The 17680-nt window shown below is 36.4% G+C and overlaps 1 protein-coding gene across 14 annotated transcripts in view; it reads right to left on the bottom strand.

Annotated features, from left to right (window-relative positions):
- Positions 1-17680, bottom strand: part of PDS5A (PDS5 cohesin associated factor A) — a 165054-nt gene that overhangs the window by 63285 nt on the left and 84089 nt on the right. For 12 of the 14 annotated variants that reach the window (XM_070615115.1, XM_070615109.1, XM_070615112.1 and 9 more), the window contains exons 15-17: positions 16397-16445; positions 16021-16160; positions 5189-5304 (exon numbers count right to left, since the gene is read on the bottom strand). In XM_070615115.1, coding sequence (XP_070471216.1) covers positions 5189-5304; positions 16021-16160; positions 16397-16445 — 305 coding nt within the window. Of the gene's footprint in view, positions 1-2186; positions 2338-5188; positions 5305-16020; positions 16161-16396; positions 16446-17680 lie in introns of those variants that run through there. The other 2 variants (XM_070615118.1, XM_070615119.1) reach the window with 1 other exon arrangement.

The raw sequence follows: 17680 nt of genomic DNA, 5'->3' as shown, positions 1-17680 counted from the left end.
TCTAGAATTTCATATATTTTGTGTCTTAACATCTTTTATGTGACATAATGCTTTTGAGATTCCTCCATGATGTTGTGTAGAATCAGCAGTTTGTTCCTTTCTATTGCTGAGAAGTACTGTATTGCATAGATATATCCCAGTATGTTTATCCAATTACCAACTGAGCGACTTCTGGGTATTTCTAGTTTAAGATATAAATAAGAAGTCTTTACGGGAATATATGTTCTCTTTTCTTGTAGGCCAATACCTAGTATTGGGATTCCTGAGTTGTATGTTAACATTATATGTACATTTAATGTTATAATAAACTGTTTTCCATATCAGCAACACGTGGTTTGGTCAGTCTGCATCCCCACAAACACTTGGTGTGGTCAGTATCTTTAATTTTAGCCATTCTAGTGAGTGTGTAGTGGTATTACTGACTGTAATTTGAATTTGTATTTCCCTAATGAGTAGATAATGTTGACTGTCTTTTCTTGTCCTTATTTACTATTTGTGTATCTTATTTGGTAAACTGCTCAACTCTTTTGCCCTTTTTTAAATTGGGTCAATTGTCATTATTGAGTAGTAAGAGTTCTTTTTATACTCTGGATATAATCCTTTATCAGATATATGCTTTGCAAATATTTTCTCCCAGGCTATGGCTTGGCTTTTCTTTTTCTTAATGGTGTCTTGAAGAGAGGGGAAAAAAAAATTTTTTTTTTTGAGGAAGACTAGCCCTGAGCTAACATCTGACGCCAAGCCTCCTCTTTTTGCTGAGGAAGGTTGGCCCTGAGCTAACATCTGTGCCCATCTTCCTCTACTTTATATGTGGGATGCCCGTTACAGTATGGCTTGACAAGCTGTGGTAGGTCTGCACCAGGGATCTGAAGTGGTGAACCCCGGGTTGCCAAAGTGGAACGTGCAAACTTAACTACTGTGCAACCAGGCCAGCCAAGGAGGAAAAAAATATTTAATTTTCTTTCATTGTTTGTGCTTATGACCCATCTAAGAAATTGTGCCTACCCTATATTTTGTTCTAGAAGTTTTACCTCTGACATTATACATAAAAAAAAAGTTATTACCAATTTGAGAAAAATATTCTGAAGCAAATTTTTCTGTTAGGAGGAAATCCTATAAAACGATGCATGAATTAACAAGATTACAAACACAAGTGAAAAAATTTATAAATGTATCTGACTACTCGTAATAGAATCCATGCATTTATTTAATAAATATTTATTGACTACTTATTATGTGCCAAGTCTTAGAGTCTATCCTGGAAATAGAGTGCCAAACAAGACAGGCATAATCTCTGCTTTCATTATAATCTGGGCAGATCATCATTATGAGTCAAGGTACTATAAGAGAAAGACCCAAGTCTTGAAACCAGGATTGTAGTCCTTCCTCTTATGAAGGCATTTTGCCTCATTTCTAAATTTGATAAATAATATACACTCCACATACTTCACAAAGAATCCATGAAGCAAAAGATCATCACCAATCCAACTGCATGTTCATATCTGCTTGGGAAGTCTTAATATGTGTCCCTATCTCTCCTGTGCTGTATAACAACTATTCTAAATCTTCACTATTCTAACTCAGGTCTAAATCCTTCCACTTAGCAGACTGCTTGCCTCACTTTTAACAAGGAATAATGGAGGCCTCAAGTGAATACTCTAATTTCCCATACCCTATTTTCTAACCTTCTCTAACTTTTATCTGTCATAGGGGAAGATTTTCTTCTCCCTGTTCTGCTTCCTTAGGGATGTTGCTCTATCATAGTTCTATCCCCCATACCCCATCTTCAACCTCTCTTCTTTTCTATTAGCACTTTTCAAAGGTATTTAAATATTCAAAATTCCTTCATTAAAAACAACAGAAGGGGCCAGTCCTTGGCCTAGTGGTTAAGTTCAGCTCTTTCCACCTCAGCGGCCCAGGTTTGGGCACGGACTGATACCACCTGTCAGCGGCCACGATGTGGTGGTGACCCACATACAAAATAGAGGAAGAATGACACAGATGTTAGCTCAGGGCAAATCTTCCTCAAGTAAAAAGAGGAAGATTGGCAAGAGATGTTAGCTCAGGGTGAATCTTCCTCAGCAAAAAACACACAAAAAACAAAAACAACAAAAGACCCTTCTTTAAGCTTACTCCCTTACCATCATCTCATTTTTCTAATTTTTATAGCTTTGTCTACACTGGCTGTCCCCAACGCCAATTTATCTCCTAAAGCAGGGTTTAAAGTGTGACAAGGTATTTACCCCTTTGATTTTCTCAGACTTCAAGGTTTCCAAGTGGGAGCTGGTGGGCTCCTGTTGAGCAAGGCCAGTCACCTCCAGGCTTGAGCAGTCTTCTCTGTTAAGACATTATTCATTTTCTTGGTGTGGCATGATGCAGATGTTGAGAAGGACTATCCTATGCCCTTCTCAATCCATGGTAATCTGGATTTGCCCTTGCTTTCCCCCAAAGAAACTATTCTGGCCATTGTGATGATTTTCCTTTTTCTAAATCCAATGAATGCCTTTTAGAAACTATTTTACTTCTGGATAGCCTCTGATCCCTCCACCTTTTAGTTCCTCTTTGGCTTCTGTGATATCACTCCTGACATTCCACTTTTGACCATGCCTCCTTAAAAAACTTTTTTTTAATTCAATGAGTTCCTTACATTCTGGAAACCTCTTAATTATTAATTTTCCTCAGGATTCAGTCCTAAACCTTTTTCTTTTTAAGTTTTACTTTCTCTCCCACGTTTCAAGCATTATTACAAGCACTACTTCATTTTTAACTGCTATCTGCAGACCAATAATTAATGATAGCATGCGTATGTGCATGTGCATGAGCAGGAGTCTGGGGAAAAAATATGTTAAAAAAAAGGGAAAACGAAAAGGTTATATTTAGGATGATACTCTACTATCCCCAATCCTTTCTTCCCAAATCCTTCATTATGTCTGAAGTACATCCAATTTTCTAAATACTTCTTGACTCCTTTTGCCTTTGTTCTTTTGTGTCTGCTATTTTCTCTTCCCAGAACAGCTATTAACACTCATTCAGCACTCAGTACGTGTGAGTGTTTTACACATACATGTTATTTAAGCCTCTCAACTATCCCAGTGAGCAGTAATTATTATTGTCCTTATTTTAAAGATGAGGAAATTAAAGCTCAGAGTAGCATAAATAATCCAACCAAGGACACAGGACTAGTGGCCTGGACTGCTTTTCCCCTGCGATCTTCACTTGGCTACGCTATAATTCCTACTGATCTTTCACTACCCATTTTATGTGCCATCTATTGCAGAAGCCTTCCCTAACAAATCCCTCCTACACAATTTGGGTTATGTAACTATCCTTCCCCAGTTACCTAATGTACTTTAAAAATTGCTCCATTAAATGTATGTTAAATGAATAAACTCTTCATTTGCAACTTAATATTCCATGAAGATTTGATTACGTGGATGGAATATTATATCACATATATTTCCCATTCAAATAAATTGGAATTTTGCATAAAATTATTCTCTTAGAAATCCCAACCATAAGTTAGTATGTTTGAGCCCAAACAACCCAAGAAGCTTCTGAAAAAACTGAGGTTTTGTTTTTTTAGTATTGGAGGTCACATACTAGCTTATGATAATTTACTGAAGTAATGAAACTCCGTGAGACCTCACGGAGACAAACAGTAAAGGTTTCCTGATGCCATTATAGGTCTCTTTCAAAGTTAATATGCAAAGGGAAGGGTGCCTACTTTATCGTATCCTTGATTTACCCCATTAAAATCAAATGGTAGAGAGCAAAGGACATTCACATCGAAAATAATAAATCTATGTTTAAGTCATGGTTTTTACCATTACCCAGCTGTGAACAAACCACTTATTCTCTCCAAACCTTAGTTTTCTTTGCAAATAAGGAAATTAAAAAGAATAAGGAAATCTTAGTCGAAAAGAAAAAAAAGTAGACAAACATCGCCATTATGGGCTGAATTGTGTACCCCCAAATTCACACGTTGAAGTCCTATCCTTCAGTACTTCAGACTGTGATTGTATTTGGAAACAGGGCCTTTAAAGAGATAATTAAGGCAAAATGAGGTCAAATGAGCAGGCCATAATCTGATATGACTGTTGTCCTTATATGAAGAGAAGAGGACACAGACAAGTGAGACCATGTGAAGAGACAGCAAGGAGGCAGCCATGTGCAAGCCAAGGAAAGAGGCTTCAGAAGAAATCAAACTTGCTGGACTTTTAGCCTCCAGAGCAGTGAGAAAATAAATTTCTGTTGTTTAAGTTACTCAGTCTGTGGTATTTTGTTATGGCAGACGTAGCAAACAAATACAACTGGCATTTCAATATAACCAATGCAGTGATTCACATAAGGTGAAATAACTAATAGCTAGAACCAGTTGTCCTAATCCAAGGCTGTTTGGAAAGAGAACTAATAAGTGCTATTTAATAACCTAACATGAATAGAAAGATATATCTTATCTATTGGACAAATGATTAGTGCAAAGGAAAAGTATTCATACAAGTTAACAGGAAATCATTAGTAGAAACTGAAATATATGGAATTACGGGAATAGTTAAAAAACAATAGCTGTTAGTGTCCATTATGCCAGCTTCTTACTATTCACATATTATCACTAATTCTCACAATCATCCAACAAAGAGAAGTTATACCCATATTAAAGTTAAAAATAAATGAAAAACTTAGATAAATTAGAGGTTTTTTTCTAAAGCCACACAGCAGATGACGTAGTAGACATCTGTCCTGGAACCAGATTAGTCTAATGGTAATCTTGTGCTCTTTCGAAAATATCATTTGGTTTTCACACATCTCAAGTGAATAGTGACACAGTAACACACACTAAAGAATATTATGTAGCCATTAAAATGGTTAAGAAAACTCAAAGGTTGACTGATAGCCTATAAATGTAAAATTTTCTTCTTTCTCTGTTCTTATGTTCTGGGTTTTCCTTAATGAGCACATATAGGCTAAAAATAAACACAAAAACTCTTAAAAAGTAAAAAGCAGTGAAGTAAGCCAAAGATCAGAAAATGAACAGGCCCTTTCTTCAACTTGAATGAGGTATCATTCTGCCATTTAAAAAGATAAATGGGAACCTTTGTAGGCCTCCTTAGGGACCCAGTATTTAAACTTATGATACTGTGGCTTCATATTATATTCTATTTTTGAATGAATATATTTCCTAACTTACCTTATGGCTTCCGAATCAATGTGCACAGGTGCAATTCTTTCCAACAGAAATTTGACCATCTCTAGAAAAGGATTTGTTGGTTGCTTAGGATTTGCAAGTTTCCGAGCTATTTCTCTCTATAGAAAGGAAAGAGTTTTACCATAAGTATAATTCAGTTCATGTCTTTCAAAATAAAAATGATTGTAGGCATCAAAAGCATTTAAAGATTCAAAGCAGCAGAAGTGAAAGAAAACCTTCTGCTTTAGACCCTGATTAAAATTATATACTCATTAGGCAATCAATGCAAAATCTGGACTGTGGAGGACAGAAAGGGGATTACGTGGTGTGATTTATGTCTTTTGTCTCATATTTCTGCCACAAAATTATTGTTTAGAAAACAATCTTCTTTAACGCTCTACTTTGGAAAAAATTAGATAAAACAATTTGTTTATTTACGGGGGGAGATTCTTAAGTATATAAATTTTTAAGGTTTCTCAGTTCTGGAAGAGCACAGTTGAGTTCAAAGATGGTGGCATTACATCAAACAGTTCCTACAAACTAAAGACATTATTGCCAGAAGTTTCTAAAGAATATAAAGACTAAATGATTATAGAGACTGATTCCACCAAAGACAAGGTTAAACTTACAATGTGCTGGGCACCATGGAAAAATTTTTACTTTAAAAACCAGGCTTTTAATTGAATATCTCTGATGAATAAATGTAAATTTTAGCTGAGAAGATAACGCACATTAAAAGTGCTTTCCAAACTATAAAGCAATAACAAATAATAATCATTCCACTTACAAGCTTTTTTCATAAAAAACATTTTAGTGATGTATGTTCAGGAGCACAAAGGAGAAAGGGAGAAACTTTCTGTTGTAGTTTCAGTGACATCTTCACACATTTACTATAAAGGTCATATTAAATTAGATACCATCCATATTTGTTATTAGAGTGACTATAAGTCCAAAGAGACTTCAGAATCCACTGAGACTCTAAAGAAAATTTATCAGTCATCAGGAGATGCCTGATTTATTTTGCAAACTATAAGTAACTGAGCAAAATTTGAGCATTTGAGAAAATAAAAATATTTTAGTTAGCGCTTAGTCCATAATACTTTGCTCTAAGACACACATTTTAAATCTGAATTTAAATACTATACTATCTTTTGAAATCAAACTTATTTCACGCAGGTCTCGCAAAAAGGATATTTTCCCCCCAGTATAAAATTTATGCTTTAACCTAAAATAAAGCCAGTGATTGTCAAACAACAAATATGCCTATTGGACAATTGCTGGGCAAACTATATAGTCGTACTAAACAGAAAAGCAAGGCACTAGAAGACAGTTATGGTACTTCATATAAGCATAGAAGAAATGCTAAAGGGAAAAAAAATTCACAGTTATTTAGACACAGTAATAGCACCACATAAAATATATCTATGTATATAATCAATAATACTAGACAGTTTATAAAACATGACTTTTTTTTTCTTAAAAGATTGGCACCTGTGCTAACATCTGTTGCCAATCTTATTTATTTATTTTTTTTTAAAGATTTTATTATTTCCTTTTTCTCCCCAAAGCCCCCCGGTACATAGTTGTATATTCTTCGTTGTGGCTTCTTCTAGTTGTGGCATGTGGGACGCTGCCTCAGCGTGGTCTGATGACCAGTGCCATGTCCGCGCCCAGGATTCGAACCAACGAAACACTGGGCCGCCTGCAGCGGAGGGCGCGAACTTAACCACTCGGCCACGGGGCCAGCCCCGCCAATCTTATTTTTTTCCTTCTTCTCCCCAAAGCCCCCCAGTACATAGTTGCATATTCTAGTTGTGAGTGCCTCTGGTTTTGCTATGTGGGACACTGCCTCAACATGACCTGATGATCAATGCCATGTCTGCGCCCAGGATCTGAACCAGCGAAACCCTGGGCCACTGAAGCAGAGTGCGTGAACTTAACCAACTTGGCCATGGGGTGGGCCCCAAAACCTGACATTTTTATATTCCCACAGAACAATCTTACATTTAAATAATCCCTCACAATGATATTTTATGTATGTAATATTTAGGTAATCTCTCATAACAATTAGTTAAAAATATTATATGTGTGATAATCTTAAGTGATACTAGGGATAAGCAGCAAGCCAGATTAGTTTTTGGCAGCTAAGTAACAATGAATGAACAGTTGCCTTTTCTTCTTTATACACTCAAGGAATAAAAACACACAACACACAAACAGAAACATCTAAGACCAACAAGAAGTTTTATAACTGAAAAGTAGTTGAGAAAGGTTCAAACAAAAGTAACCATGTATAATTCTTTTAGGAAATGACAGCAGAAAGAGTAAAGAAAATTAATTCTTTCCGCATCCCTAACATTTCAGAAATTTCTGATAAAATCTATGCTATCACTGCGGATTGATATTACTACTAATACATATTTACTAGTTATATAAGTTATTTAGTATACTAAGCACTCTTAAGGAATATCAAAGAAATAAGGAAATAGCCCCCATTCTCAACAAGCTTATATTTTATTAATCCCATTATAAAAAAGCTTAAAAAAATGCTGCATCTCTATATCCCCTTTCTTCTTCATACAATTTTCCTTTTTCATTTTGACAATAAAAAATAAACATTTCTTAAAAAAAATAGCATTCTTTCAGGTACACAGTACTCTCTCCCCTGGACTTTGTTTTCATAGCTAATCAAAATTACTCCTATGCGGATTTAATATTAGCAATATATTTCACAGCTGGAATCAGTAAACTAGATAAAGCAATTTTGCACAAGAAGCAATTTCCAAAGGTTTAACTTTCATGTTACAGTGACTTATTATTTTGGGTGCCTGGACCCAATTCCAGTGTGGAGGGGGTTTCCCCCACCAACCAGCAATCCTCCGGATATCAACTGGGTGTCCTACTATTCAACTCAATTCTGACCTGATCTACCAGAGATAGCAATCAGACCCCACAGGTTAAGGGCTGCCCCTGCACTATAAACTTCAGATGCCAGTCAAAAGCCCAGGTTATCAGAGCCAGCCCGGCGGTCCAGTGGTTAAGTTCACACGTTCCCCTTCGGAGGCCTGGGGTTTGCTGGTTTGGATCCTGGGTGTGGATCTAGCACCACCTGTCAAGCCATGCTGTGACAGGCATCCCACATATAAAGTAGAGGAAGATGGGCATAGATGTTAGCTCAGGGCCAGTCTTCCTCAGCAGAAGAGAAGAGGATTGGCGGGAGGTGTTAGCTGAGGGCTAATCTTCCTCAAAAAAAAAAAAAAAGCCCAGGTTAGCACCTGCGCTTCTGACTGACCAGCTACAGATCGTGGTTCCCACAACCTCCTCCTTGGACTTCAGATGCCAGTCACAGTCCAGCTGGCTACCTGTACTTCTGATCAACTGGCTATAAATCAGAGGTTCCCACAAGTCTCTCCCCTTCTTCGGGTTTGATTAATTTCTAGAGAAGCTTGCAGAAGTCAGAGAAACATTTTACTTACTAGATCACTGGTTTATTATAAAAGCATATAACTCAGGAACAGCCAGATGGAAGAGATGCATAGGGCAAGGTATGGAGAAAGGATGTAGAGCTTCCATGCCCTCCACAAGCTTGCCACTCTCCCCAAATCTCCATGTGTTCACCAACCTGAAGCTCTCCAAACCCTGTCCTTCTTGGGGTTTTATGGAGGCTTCATGACACAGGCATGATTGATTAAACCACTGGCCATTGGTGATTGATCTTGACCGCTTGTGCCGCATGCCCCGCACGCCCCCCGCCCCCCCCCCCCCCAAGCAGTCTAATCACAAGGCCGGTTTCCCTCGCAACCAGCCTCCATCCTGAGGCGGGTTCCCAAAAAATCACCTAATTAGTACAACAAAAACACTTTAGCTGCTTTCATCATTAGGAAACTCCAAGGGTTTCAGGAGCTCTGTGCCAGAACCAGGGATGAAGACCAAATACATATTTCTTATACATCACAATATCACATCTGTGTATCGTTCTCATCAAACTATAGAAAAAGTTGAACTAAAAGAAGCCAGGAAGCATTCTATGGTTCTTACTAAATAGCCTAAGTTAGCATCTCTCTTTCCTTTTGATCTTTTCTTCTCTGCCTCCTCCAGGAGATATGACTGTGCTAATATATATCAACCAGGCCTGAATCTCACACTTCTAAACACAATTGTTGAGACGCCACACATTGTTATCTTCTCCTATCGCTAAACCATCTTCTTTGATATCCAGTCACCCAAGCTAGAAACACAACAGTCATTCTTGAATAGTGGTCTAATTCCTACTCATCCTTTAAAGATTCAACTCAGGAATCACTTATTCTAGAATAAGGTATTCCCATTTCCACCCCTGCCTGGGATGGGTGCTTTTTCCTTTATGTTACCAAAGCACGTGATTCTATCAGAATACTTACCACACTGTATTTTCTACTTAAGTATCTGCCTGTCTCCATCACCTAAACTGCAACCTCGGTGAGAGACCATGTATAATACAATTTACTAAATTATGCAAATTGTAACGGTGCAGCATGATCAAAGGACAAAATAAAATTTGGACTTCTAAATATAAAAGGCATATCCGGATAATGCTGTAGGGAAAGGTTTTTCAAAGTGTGGTCCATGGACTACTCATATCAGAATCACTTTGAGAATGTTAAAAGATGGAGATTCATGATGCTACTCCAGATCTATTTTAAGAATTCCTAGTGTTGTTTGTCATGTATGTGTAATACCATAAGAATTACCATTTATTTACATCTTAAAGTCTAGTGCAGGGGGCCCTGTGTTAGGCTATAAATAAAATTTCATTTTATCATTTTTTTAATTGAGGTAACAGTGGTTTATAACATTATATGAATTTCAGGTGTATATCATTCTATTTTGATTTGTGTGTAGACTACATCATGCTCAGCACCCAAAGACTAATTAGCATCCATCACCATACATATGTGCCCTGTCACTCCTTTCGCCCTCTTCCCTCTCCCCCTCCCACCAATCTACTCTCTATATCTACATGTTTGTTTGTTGTTGTTTTAATCTTCTGCTTATAAATGAGACCATACGGTAGATATTTGACTTTCCCCATCTGACTTAGCATAACAAGGTCCATCCATGTTGTCACAAATGGCAAGATTTCATCTTTTATTTTTTTATAGCTGAGTGGCATTCCATTGTTTATGTACACCATGACTTCTTTGTCCACTCATCCATTGATGGGCACTTAGGTTGTTTCCAAGTATTAGTTATTGTGAATAATGCTGCAATAAACATAGGGGTGCATTATCTTTACACATTCATGTTTTTGTGTTCTTTGGATAAATACGCAGCAATGGAACAGCTGGATCATACGGTAGTTCTAGTCATACTTTTCTGAGGCATCTCCATACTGTTTTCCATAGCGGCTGCACCAGTTTACACTCCTACCAGCAGCATAAGAGGGTTCCCTTTCCTCCACATCCCCTCCAACACTTATTATTTCCTGTCATATTAATTATAGCTATTCTGATGGGTATGAGGTGGTATCTCATAGTAGTTTTGATTTGCATTTCCCTGATAATTAGTGATGTTGAACATCTTTTGATGTGCCTGTTGGCCATCTCTACCTATATCTTCTTTGGAAAACTGCTCAGATTTTTTGCCCGTTTTTTAACTGGGTTGTTTCTTTGTTGTTGAGATGTATGAGTTCTTTATATATTTTGGATTTTAACTGCTTATCAGTATACAGCTTGCAAATATCTTCTCCCAATTGTTAGGCTGTCTTTTCCTTTCGTTGATAGTTTCCTCTGCTGGGCAGAAGCTTTTTAGTTTGATGTAATCCCATCTGTTTATTTTTTCTTGTTTCCCTTGCCTGGTGAGACATGGTATTCAAACAGATGCTGTTAAGACTGATGTCAAACAGTGTACTGCCTGTGTTTTCTTCTAGAAGTTTTATGGTTTTAGGTCTTGCCTTCAAGTCTCTAATCCAATTTAGATTTACTTTTGTGTATGGTGTAAGACAATGGTCTACTTTCATTCTTTTGCACATGGCTCTCTAGTTTTCCCAATATCGTTTATTGAAGAGACTTTCCTTTCTCCATTGTATGCATGCTCTTGGCTCCCTTGTCGAAAATTAGCTGTCCAGGAAAACAGTATGGAGATTTCTCAAAAAATTAAGAATAGAACTGCCATAGGATCCAGCTATTCCACTGCTGGTTATTTATCCAAAGAACATGAGGGTCCGGCCGACTGGTTAAGTTCGCATGCTCCATTTTGGTGGCCTAGGGTTTTACTGGTTCGGAACCTGGGTGCAGACATGGCACTGCCCATCAAGCCATGCTGAGGCAGCATCCCACATGCCACAACTAGAAGGACCCACAACTAAAAAAGAAAAATACACAACTATGTACCAAGGGGCTTTGGGGAGAAAAAGGAAAAATAAAATCTTTACAAAGAACATGAAAACATCAATGTATAAAGATATATGCACCCCTATGTTCACTGTGGCATTATTCCTAACAGCCAAGACCTGGAAGCAACCTAGATGCCCATCAAAAGATGAATGGATAAAGATGAGGTATATATACACAATGGTATACTACTCAGCCATACAAAAATATGAAATCTTGCCATTTGTGACAACATGGATGGACCCTGAGAGTATTATGCTAAGCCAAATAAGTCAGAGGAAGAAAAGTCAAATACCGTATGATGTCACTTGTAAATATAAGATAAAAACAACAAACATATAGAGACAGAGATTGGATTGGTGATTACTAGAGGGAGAAGGGTGGAGGGAGGAGTGAAAAAGGCGTGATTAGGCACGTTTATTGTGTGATGGATGGCAATTAGTCTTTGGGTAGTGAACATGATGTAATCTATCCAGAAATCAAATTATAATGACGTACACTTGATATTTATATGATGTTATAAAGCAATGTAACTTCAATTAAAAAAAGAGAAAAGAAAATTAGCTGTCCATAGATGTGTAGGTTTATTTCTGGGCCCTCTATTCTGTTCCATTGATCTTTGTGTCTCTCTTTGTGTCAATACCATGCTGTTTTGATTACTACAGTTTTGTAGTATATTTTGAAATCAGGGAGTGTGACACATCCAGGTTTCTCAGAATTCCTTTGGCTATTCAGGGTCTTTTGTTGTTCCATATAAATTTTAGGATTCTTTGTTCTATTTCTGTGAAAAATGTCTTTGGAACTTTGACAGGGATTGCACTGAATCTGTAGACTGCTTTAGGAAATATGGACATTTTAACTATGTTAACTCTTCCAATCCAAGAGCATGGAATATCTTTCCATTTCTTTATATCTTCTTCAATTTCTTTTTTTTCCCCCTGCTTTTTCTCCCCAAATCTCCCCAGTACATAGTTGTGTATTTTAGTTGTGGGTCCTTCCAGTTGTGGCATGTGGGATGCCACTTCCATGTGGCCAGACGAGCAGTGCCATGTCCACACCCAGGATCCGAACCAGCGAAACTCTGGGCCACTGATGCGGAGCGGGCAAACTTAATCACTAGGCCACAAGACCCGCCTCTCTTCTTCCATTTTTTTCAACAATGTTTTATAGTTTTCAGTGTACAGGTCTTTCACCTCTTTGGTTTAATTTGTTCCTAGGTACTTTATTTTTGTTGCGATTGTAAATGGGATTCTATTCTTAATTTCTTTCCGTTACTTCGTTGTTAGTGTAAAGAAATGCAACTGATTTTTCTATGTTGATTTTTGGATCCTGCAACTTTACTGTATTTATTTACTATTTCTAACAGTTTTTTGGTGGATTCCTTAGGGTTTCCTATACATATAAAATCATGTCATCTGCAAATAGTGACAGTTTTACTTCTTCGTTTCCAATTGGGATCCCTTCTATTTCTTTTTCTTGCCTGAGTGCTCTGGCTAGGACCTCCAATACTATGCCAGTTAAGCGTGGTGAACGTGGGTATCTTTGGTTCCTGCTCTTAAAGAGATAGCTTTCAGCTTTTCCATTGTTGAGTATGATATTAGCTGTGGGTCTGTCATATATGGCCTTTATAATGTTGAGGTATTTTCCTTCTATACCCATTTTACTCATAGGTTTTATCATAAATGGATGCTGTAACTTGTCAAATGCGTTCTCTGCATCTATTGAGATGATCACGTGACTTTTACTCTTCATTTTGTTAATGTGGTTATCATGTTGATTGATTTGGAGATGCTGAACCATCCCTGCAGTCCTGGAATAAATCCCACTTGATCATGGTGTATGATCTTTTTAATGTATTGCTGTATTCAATTTGCTAGTATTTTGTTGAGGATTTTTGCATCTATATTCATCAGTGATGTTGGCCTGTAATTTTTTATGTGTTGTTTATCTTATTCTCTTAACAATCCTATAAGGTGATAATGCTTATAACAGATGAAGAAAATGAGGATCAGAAATACTGAGTAACTTACTAAAAGTCACACTGGTAGTAAATGGTATAGCTGAAATTCAAACCTAGGACTGTCTCATATGCTGAATTAACAAGCTTCCTGGAAAATCTTAAAGTTTGGGAACTATGATCATAAAAAGGCACTAGAGCATAAAACAGCAAGCAGAGCTGAAGCTATGGCAAACATGCGGTCCTTCTCTAGAACTAAAGTGCTGAAGCTCAAAACCTGAAGTCCAAAGGGAAAGCATATCTATCCAGCACATATTTCAATACCCATGGAATGAAAGCTACATAGAACGCCAGAAATTAAATTTTATGTCTATATATTTCTACTTCAGACTGAAACAATCAGGAAAAAAGGAATGTGGATATTAGAGGACATATGTAACTAACATCAGTAGCCCTTGGGGAGAAGGACAAATGATACAAATATTCTGGAAAACAGCAAAAACTATTCTAACAGTGGTCATTTTCCTGAGCATTTAAAGGCTATTACAAGTCCTACTTTACACACAAGAACATATAGATAAGTTAAATAATGTAATCAGAGTATACAATACTAACGTAAGAGCTAGAAGAAAAAATACTGTAAAACCATTCACCAAAGAAAGTGAACAAAGAAATGTGAAGAGCAGAATTTTTTTCTTCTGGAATAGAGTTCTATCAGCTATTTTGTGGCCCATTACTTAAGTATCCTCAGAATAACCTCCCCTCCAAAAGGTACATTACTATGCTCTTTCTAGTGCAAGTGAACTCCTCATCTCTATTTTTCTGGTTCCTAAAATCAGGAGTACTAATTGGCTGCACTGCATGGCTGTAGTATTCTCCCTGAGAGATTCTGGTTACAAACATTCATTTTGCATATACTTTTTGGATCTGGAAATTCTTAAATATTTCTGGTCTGACAAACAGTAGAGTTCATGTTATTGTCATGTTTTCAAATTCAGGCTCAATTCCTGTTTTCTCTCAGTCCAAAAATATCATTTGTGTGTTCTTTCTCAAGGTCCATATTTCTTGAGCAGTTCTCAGTTTGTACTGGTTCTTCTTGCAAACAATGATGGAATGTATAGAAAAAACACTATTGTGAGTCTATGAGATCTAGACTCTACCTACATCTCAGCCACTATACTCAGCCGTGAAACACTGGATGAGAAACTTCATCTCCTTAAAATTCAATGTCCTTATCTGTAAAATGAAGCAGTTATACCAAGTATCTCTAAGGTTATTTTCAAGCTATTGCATTCTGTGATCCAATTACATTAGTAGATGCCCTGCAGGACACAATGCTCTGGAACCAGAATTCTAAGTGCCAAAGAAAGAAATGAAACCTTTAAACATTCTCAGCAAACCACCCAGCTCAGAAGTGCAAAGGCTGTGGTTTGCGGACATGGCACATCCACATCCCTAAGCCCAACAGAAGAGTCCACTGCTCTCTTCTCTAAATTGGCTCCCTGCCATTTCTTTCTAATTACTGGTCTTTTTAGATCCACTTCGAGACCCTGTATACCTAGACTGAATTAAAAAATACCTACTCCACGCTCCCAGACCATTTTGTAAGTACATCTCTTAGAGTCCTTATCCCTTATCACAAATTTAAATAATTATCCCACTCTAATTCTCTCTAGAGCAAAGTTAGACATAAATATCTAAACTAATTTTCTTCCTCTTATTTATCCCTGTAAGCCTGGTCCCAAGCACACTGTTTGTCATATATGTGTAATACCACAGAAATACAACTTATTTAAATCCTAAAGAGTAGTGCAGGTCCATATATTAAGAAATATATTTTTTATATATATATATATATATATATAATATCTTCTAACAACTCTATGAGGTTGTTAATATTTATAGAGGATAAAAATGAAGCTCAAAAATTGAAGAACTTACTAAAGGTCACATTGGTAGTAAAATGGTATAGCTGAAATTCAAACATACAACTGTCTCATAAAATCCTGAATAAATGAATGGATGAAGTTTTCTTTCCTGATATTTTCAATGATACTGGTTTTCTATAAAATAAAGAGTCCAAGAATAGAATGAACACAAAAACCAGAATGACCTTATCTATAAACGCATATATGGCAATGTAACTATTGCTGATTTACTGACAAGGGTTATTTCCATGCTAATACATGGAAGAAGAAAACGTATGCACACACAAGCATTTAGAAAATTCTTATTTCCTTAACGAATTCTACTAAATACAAAGCATTTTATATTGCCCAATTCCTAGAACCAATCTCCCTGGCTTAGTTTGCTAATGTTCTTCCTGAAATTTGGCTGAAGAGTGGTAAGTAAAGAGAACTAAACTGATGACACGCATACTCCTAGGTAATTCAGAGCTCGTGACATTGTTAAATTCACACAAATAATCTATGCAAAGCAGGATTTAATGAAATATAAATTTCTATAAACAAAGTTGAAGAACAAATGCAAAAGTATAATTTACTGACCACACAAACATCTGCCTGTTTGCATGAACAGGTTGGGCTGATTAATAACTCCAACTGAGACCGTAGTTTCTCATCATCACCGAGAACCTGGTTAAATTTCTTCACAAAATCTTGTGCTTTCCCAGGGTCAGGCAAATTCTCTGAAATTAAAACAGAATCAATATTACAAAAAAAACACTACTCTACTAAACTAAAAGCAAGCAGTCTTAAAAATAATGCTAAGTCATCAAAGGACAATCAGCCTAATTGGGTCTTAGAAATAAAATTATTAAGAAAAGAATTATTTTCTTAGCAGAAAATTGATAGTCCCGTTGGGTAAATTATTTGTCTGTTTTGCTGTTTATTATATATCTACGAAGTGAATAAACATACTCACTTGCTATGGTCATCAGTTTTCCAAACATAGCAGAACAGTTAGCCTCTGACTGAAATTTAAAACAAAAACAAAAGAAGTCACATGTGCTAACAAATTTCTGTAAGAAAATCTTTACTCAGTACAGTAGCTTTTTTAAGGTAAAAAAAAGAAATTCATCATAATCTATCCACTAGAAAATGGCTTACCCTAAGGTGATAACAAGGAATTGGCGAGTAGCAACAACTATTAAGTTAGGACCAACAGAAGGAAAAGAGATGTCAGCAGGAAGGTATTTAAAAATTAAAGAAAAGTACATAACTTTCATAGTGAAATTATCTTGCCAGTAGATTCAACATAAGACAATTGAAACAATTATCCTATCAAAATCATTGTGAAACCACACACCAAAGAAAATTAACTAAAAATGTGAAAACTAGAAAAACTGTCTTGCTGAATGAAAGTTCTATTAGCTATTTTGTGATCTATTACTTAACCTCAGACTCTCACCTCCCCTCTAAAGAGCACTTCCCTTTCATCCATCACAATAAAATATTACTTTATTATTAGATTTGTATGAAACCTGAGTAATTTGGATCAGAAATTGGTAAACTATGGTCCCATGGGCCATTTGTTTTTGCTCAAGTTTTGGTGGAACACAGTCACATCCATTCATTTACATATTGTCTACAACTACTTTTGCACTTCAGAGGCAGAGTTGAACAGTTCACCAAAGACCATGCGACTGGCAAAGTCTAAATTTTTACTATCTGGCCATTTACAAAAAAGTCTGCCAACCCTTGTTTTAGTGTCCATGGGTCCTTGAGGGCTCTCTGTCTATGGTTCTCTGGCTAAGAACACCTATTCTACCAAATACATTTACAAATATATTAAGAGATTATTAAAGTTTCTTTCCCCTCCACCTTCCAGAAAACGTTGGGCAGAATTTCTTTGTTAATTAGACTTGGATATATTTATAGGATTGATACCTAATTTGATACTGACTCTACACTGAAGGATGAAAAATCAGAATGAAAAAAATTATGAATTCTAATATAATTTTATCTTCAGGTTTAATTCTACTTATTTGAAAACTGATAAACGATGCACAAATTTTTCGTGTCTAAATACTTGATAAATTAGAAAACACCATTTCTTTGCTTGCGCTGGAAACTAAGATTTTGTTACATTTATTTGAAATGGAAATTCAGCTTGGATAACTACATAAATTATGTTTAACTGACATTTGGAAAATAAAACATGAGATACTTTTTGCTTGCTTTATTATACGTAACTAAACAAAACTGA

Source organism: Equus przewalskii, chromosome 3, assembly GCF_037783145.1.
Source record: "Equus przewalskii isolate Varuska chromosome 3, EquPr2, whole genome shotgun sequence".
In the NCBI taxonomy this organism is placed as follows: domain Eukaryota; kingdom Metazoa; phylum Chordata; class Mammalia; order Perissodactyla; family Equidae; genus Equus; species Equus przewalskii.
The sequence above is the reverse complement of the archived record's forward strand: the minus strand, read 5'-3'. Positions and strand labels throughout refer to the sequence as shown.